Raw genomic sequence first — 6,240 nt, 5'->3', positions numbered from 1 at the left:
AGGAATGGAGTCAGCAGCTGACTGAGGTTGTTTCAGGCAGCAAAAAAACCCCCAGTGTTTAACTAGCTTAAATTTCATACTTTTTAAATTGCAAAGTGATGAAAAATACCAGGCAGACAAAGATGGCTTAAGTTTCCAGCAGCCTTTTTGTCTATCAAACGTGCAAGTATTAGCATGGTGTTGCTCATTAGGAGTTCCACCTAGGGAGTCTTTTCATGCAGTTCATGGGATGGTTGTTATCAGCCAGTCAGGAAATTGTTTCAGTTTGCTACCACCCTGAGCAGAGCTGAGGAAAAGTGCTGGGCATAAAAACACTCAGATCTTACACATTTCTATGCTTGTTATCTGTACAACTTTGTTACTACAGTAAAAGGCCTCACCTGGTGTTCTAAAATCGTTTTCTTTTCCAGTTCCACACTGGAAACCATTTTCTTCATGTAATCCAGCTGTTTCTCCAGCAGGGAGCAGCGGGATTGTGCTGCACTTAACTGCACACTTATCTCTACAAAAAGAAACAGAGACATTCAGTACACCAACAGGAGTTACACATTTAGCCAGCCTGTCACCTCACTGAGGAATTCTGTCTTCAAAACACACAACAAAAGTTCTGTTAGTCAGAACAAGTCATGTGGTTAAAATATATCTTACATAGAACACATGAGAATCAAAATGTTTTTCCAGAGCTAGTCCCTAATTTGAATTCCAAAGGTGTGAGCACTGCAGTTACTTTGATTTATATCAGCAGATATCTAACTAGAATCTGGTTTCTTCCCTTCTCCTCACTTTTCTCAAGTTAGCAGTGTTATACATCTAAGCAACTTACGGAAGGAGTTAAACATACCACCTAAAATCTGCTTACTCTTTAAAATAGCTGTATGGGTTACGTAATACTTGGCTAATATATGTAAAAAAATATTTCAACCTGATCCAGAATTATCAAGCCCCTGCTCCTCCCCAGTTCTGAAGCAAAGAAAAGAAAGGGGGGTGCATTCATTAGCAGTTTAACAAAACAAACACTCCCTAGATTATGCAGTCTTGGAGTTGCTGTGGCTACATCTTATCACTCAAGAGAAATACCTTTCCTCTGCTGCATCAGCTCTTGATGTGCTGTGTCCTTTCTGTGGGACTCCTGCTCTAAGGTCTTCTTATACTGAGCAGCTGCAATGGAGAGGCTGCTCAGATTATCTTCAGCCTGTGACTTCTCCACCTCTAGACGGTGGATCTTTTCTTGGAGAGTTTTCAGGGCTGCCAGCACAGCTAGTAAACAATGCAAGTTACACCTTAACTAACAGTTCCTGTGATTATTACTACAAAACACTTTTAACAGCAAAATTTCTTCCTAGGATCACCCCTAAAATGAACCACATACCCCAGAAAATGGCCATGTGTGCTGCATAACTGTGGTATCAAGCACAGGTCCTGTGAGAAAAACTAGTTTCACTCCAAATGCTCACATGCACAAAGAAACTGGGGCAAATTCAGCACAACAAACCCTGGGACTTCCGTTTACACAGGCACAGAGATCCAAATTAGGTCACAAATTTTGGTGTAATGCAACCAGTGTGAACAGATCTCAATAAAACCCCCAAACAACACCAAACATGGACTGAGGACAGGAGGGGAATCAGATACAAAAGGTCATTTTCATAGAGGATGCATTCTAAAAACTTCATTGTTTCAAAAGGTAATTCTTCAATGTCTAGTTTCTTGTATTTGACAATTCTTTAAACCACAGAAACAAGCTTGTAAAATTTTGATTTTAGCTTCCAATCAGTATGTGTCCAAATTATGCCCAAAAATAAAAGTTGCAATTTCACCCTACCTACTCCAAAAACTACACACACCTGTGGAAGCTGAAGACATGCTCTGTTTAAAAACAAAGCTTATTTTCTGATGTTTTCTGTGCCTTGATAGCTTTCCTATACAATTATTTCAGTTGAGGACTAGCCAGCAAACACTGCTAGCTCTGTAACAACTCTCATCAGCTTGTCATAGCCCCAGTAGAATAAACAAAACCAAACCAGAAGCAAAAAGCAGATACCAGAAAGAGCAGAAAGATGAAGTAGGGCCACCACTTCTTTCAGATTTCTAATTGCATGCTAAACATTTTCTTATTTAAACACTTGGCTGCATCAGACTGAATGTTTTAATCCAAAAAGCCCAAATTCTGTATGACAAAAGATCACGACAGAAGTCACATGTTCCTCAAAGGAAAGAACAATGATTACACACACACACACAAGCTATGTCTGTGTAACATTTCAAAGTTGCCCACAGTAGTAAACACAAGTGTGGTATCCTTGAGATTCCCTCAGCTCTCTAGATATGCTAAGCCCCAGAGTATTTGTCCTGTGAGCTCCAGGGAATAGTAGAATCATAGCATAATAGAATGTCTTGGGTTGGAAGGGACCTTTAAAGGTCATCCAGTCCAACCCCCTACAATAAGCAGGGACATCTCCAATTAGACCAGGTTGCTCAGAGCCCCATCAAGCCTGACCTGGAATGTCTGCAGGGATGAGGCCTCCACCACCTCTCAGGGCAACCTGTTCCAGTGATCCACCAGCCTCATAGGGAAGAACTTTTTCCTAATGTCCAATCTAAATCTATCATTTTCTACCTTAAAACCACTGCCCCTTGTCCTACTGTTCCATGCCCTAGTGAACAGCTCTTCCCCAACCTTCTTATAGGCTCCTTTCAGATACTGAAAGGTCACTATAAGGTCCCCCTGGAGTCTCCTCTTCTCCAGGCTGAACAATCCCAACTCCCTCAGCCTATAATCATCAATTAAGCCACAGGACAACCATAGTTGGCCTATATTTCATACAGACTAACTTTCATGCTGCTAACTTTCCTGAGAGTCTGTGTTATTCAAAACTAATTCCAAGGAATCAAGCCACACAAAAACCTTAGAAGTGATTTTAAGCTAGAGGGAGTTGAGTAGCACTATGCAAAGCCAATTTCAAGACAGTGTATCATAGTAAGGATCCTTTCTGCTGTATTCAAGGTCATGAACTACATCTGCTGAATTTGAAGCATTCTCCTTTGCTTTTAAAGGAAGTCTGGTGGCTTTAAGTTAAACAATTTTCAAAGGCAACATTTATAATGATGTTAGAAGACTTACAGCAGTTTCTATTCCAGAAATATGACTTCAGGGAGACTACTCCCTCAGGACATATATACATCCTGCCTCAATGTCAGTCTAATAATCACAGCAAGTCATTAAACTGAGTAAAACAGAATGGGGAGTTTGCTCAAGACATCTCACATGGAACAATTACGAAGACCACTTTAAGGAGATATTTCAGCCTTACCTTGGTTATTGGGGATAGAAGGTCTGTCACCACCAACAGCTGCCAACTTCTTTGATTCTACATTAGCAAAGCCTGCAGGAAACACCTCGTCTGGTGGCTGAAGAAAGCTTCCCATTAAACTACTCCTTGATTCAGAATCCATATCCTGTAAAAAGAGAGCTATTTAATGCCTTTAGCTCTTTAACAGACTGTCTAATTTTCAAAGTATGTCACTGGTCTGGGCCAGGCTCTGTTTATATCATACCAGATTTTCTGCAGCAAAATAAAAATTTAAAAAACCCATACACCCCCCAGATGAACCGTGGATTCTAATAAAATCCCAAAACAGTGCCTTTCATAACACTAAACATAGCTCTCCTTCAACACCCAACATTTTCTAAGATTTTTCTTGGTGACTTCTAATTGCTTATTTTTGTCCTTTTACAAGTCAAGGATTAACAACATTTTCTATTCTCTGTTTTATAGACTTCAGTGTTTGCCTGTCTCTGCTCCAAGTATTCCAAGTTTTAGAGCCTGTTTAAATTTGCAGCCTCCTTAGTGCTCCAATGCCTATCTTTTTACATAGGGTTTATTACATAATAAAGGGATAGTTCTCCACATTCAGTGCTGAGATAACAGAAGGGTATTTAACATGCACTGTCGTGCATGCACTCCCTGCCCCACCTTTTCACATTCTTTATTTCACCCAAAGCACATTTGAAGACAGTTCACACCCTGTCGAATCGTGATTTTCCTTGATACTCGACCCATGGATAATGAAACTTGCAGAAAGTGCTTTAGTCTAATACAACCTCTAGGAAGTTAAGAGTTTCAAACCACACTAGCAAAGTAGCACCAAGCATTTCACTTGATGAAGCATAAGAATGAATAGTAAATACAGCTTAAGCTGACAGAAAAACAGCTTATTTGAAGGTTCAGTGATAACAATTATGGTATTATGTGAGCTTAAAATACAGGGCATGCAACTGAACAGCCTTCTCACTTGGGCAAGGCTATGTACAGACACTAGTTACCAAGAAAGTCACCCAGAGGAGGTATCTAGTACGAGGTGGAAGTAATCTAAACCAAGAGTGGAACCTGCTGCTGAAGCACACCCCAGGAAAAGCCACTCACACCACAAGGGCGAGGAAGAAAAGTTTTCAGGAACAAAAAAAGTTTCCAGGAACAGCTCTTCCAGCACTGTTCAGCAGCCATATAAAACAGAAAAACCATCATCCATCCACCCCCACCACCTCTTCAAGACAGGCACAAAGCCAAAGGCAGATGGAATACTCCCTTCCGAGCTGTCATCACGGAGATGTTGACATGAGCATCCCTTTGCCAGGGCTTGCTTGACCCGGGGCCTCCCAGGCGTTGCTGCTTTTGTGTGCCAGCCCCCCTGGGACAGACCCCAGGGCTCTGGCACGTCCCACAAAGCACCAGCACAGCCCCCAGACCCACAACGAGGGGCTGCCTGGGCTACCTTTGCACCACAGGCCTTTCCCAGGGGCTTCCCTGTGGCCATCTCGCCCCAGGCCACACGCTCGCATCGCCGCCAAGAGGTCCCACCTTGGTGACCCTGGCACGGTGATGGCACACAAGCCACATGTGGTCACTCCACAGCTTTGCCCTGGAGGCCCAGGGAAGATGGCACAGGGATGGGTGACCAGCTCTGGCAGCCAGCTAGGCCAGAGAGGCCCGGCGGCCACGGCCCATGGCAGCACCAGGCCTGCGGCCATGACGACATGATGAGAGGAGACAGGCCTGGCATGGCACCAGCACAGCATCCCACAACACACAAAATAAGCCAGAACTACCTGTTTTCCCCTTGCTTCTCAACGTCTACCTGTTGGTGATAAGCAAGACTAACAAAGTCCATAAAAAAGCACATGTATGGGGACACGACAAGCTTCTTACCGCTGCTCTGCACAGGGGAAGGCAACTTTGGAAGCTCCAGGGGAAGAAGGTGGTTTTTGCTGACACCATCTAACCTCTTGTCAGTCAGCACAAGCAGAGACTCTCTTTTCCAACATCCTCTGGTGCAACACGGCCCCCTCACATGCCAGCAGCTGCTACACATCCATTAGTTTCCTTATTACTGTCACATAAACAACTTCTGCTGTTCCCAAGGAGATGGTTCTGTGGCCAGTTGTAAGGAGGGTGGTGACGCAAAGCAAACAGTGAAAAGGAGAGGGAGGGAAAAAAGCACCAGAAACTTGTGCAAGACTCACAACGTTGCCAGTGTTGGGAAGGGTAATCAGGAACCTGCAGCTGGATGGAGGGAGCTCACCAATCTGCTCCTAAGAGCACAGGTTCAGCAAGAGGCATGAGGGAATACAACAGACAACTGCCAAGCTTCTTGTGTTTGCAGAACCCCTGCTGTGGCCATAGCTACAGACCTTGCTTTGGCACAGCTTCCTCAGATGAAGAGGCTGCGTGAAGGAGGCCGAGAGAACGGTTGCCATAGTGTTTGGAGGCTCTGCCTCCTAATATCTTAGCAGGTAAATACAGTTTATAATAATTATCTTGCATAGGAGTAATCTCTATGGCACTGCAGGCCTCAGGCAAGGACATGGGCCAGGAAAAGGGCCAAGTCACTCTATGCCAGGAAGACATCACCAAACACCCTGATGACTTTCAGCCCACCAGGACATGAAATCTACCAGGAAATAATTAAGCAGCTTGACATACATTTGAACATCAACTGTCTTACCAATCACCTTTCCCCCCACAACTATTTAAGTCTCTAAACCATCTGCTTTACAGAACAGGTCACACATCCCACAGCCATTGCCAGTTTAACCCACTGCTCTTCAATTCCACACTACCCTGGGTGCTGGTAAACAGCCCTGGAGAGGTGCTTTAAAGCAGATATTGCATCCTTAATGACAGTGTTTGTACTAATGTAACTCCACAAGGCTTAGGGGGATTTAGCACTTAAACAACACCC

General features: G+C 43.8%; 1 protein-coding gene across 1 annotated transcript in view; it reads right to left on the bottom strand.

Annotated features, from left to right (window-relative positions):
• The window catches only part of CEP57L1 (centrosomal protein 57kDa-like 1), an 11,658-nt gene extending 8,205 nt beyond the window's left edge, over positions 1-3,453 (bottom strand). Inside the window, exons 1-3 of the mRNA XM_010004342.1 lie at positions 3,312-3,453; positions 1,078-1,257; positions 381-502 (exon numbers count right to left, since the gene is read on the bottom strand). Of these exons, the coding sequence (XP_010002644.1) occupies positions 381-502; positions 1,078-1,257; positions 3,312-3,453 (444 nt within the window). The remainder of the gene's footprint in view (positions 1-380; positions 503-1,077; positions 1,258-3,311) is intronic.
• Between the last annotated feature and the right edge of the window lie 2,787 nt (positions 3,454-6,240).

This window comes from Chaetura pelagica, unplaced genomic scaffold (genome assembly GCF_000747805.2).
Source record: "Chaetura pelagica isolate M959 unplaced genomic scaffold, ChaPel_1.0 scaffold118, whole genome shotgun sequence".
Lineage (NCBI taxonomy): Eukaryota > Metazoa > Chordata > Aves > Apodiformes > Apodidae > Chaetura > Chaetura pelagica.
This window is presented reverse-complemented; position numbering and strand designations above follow the sequence as displayed.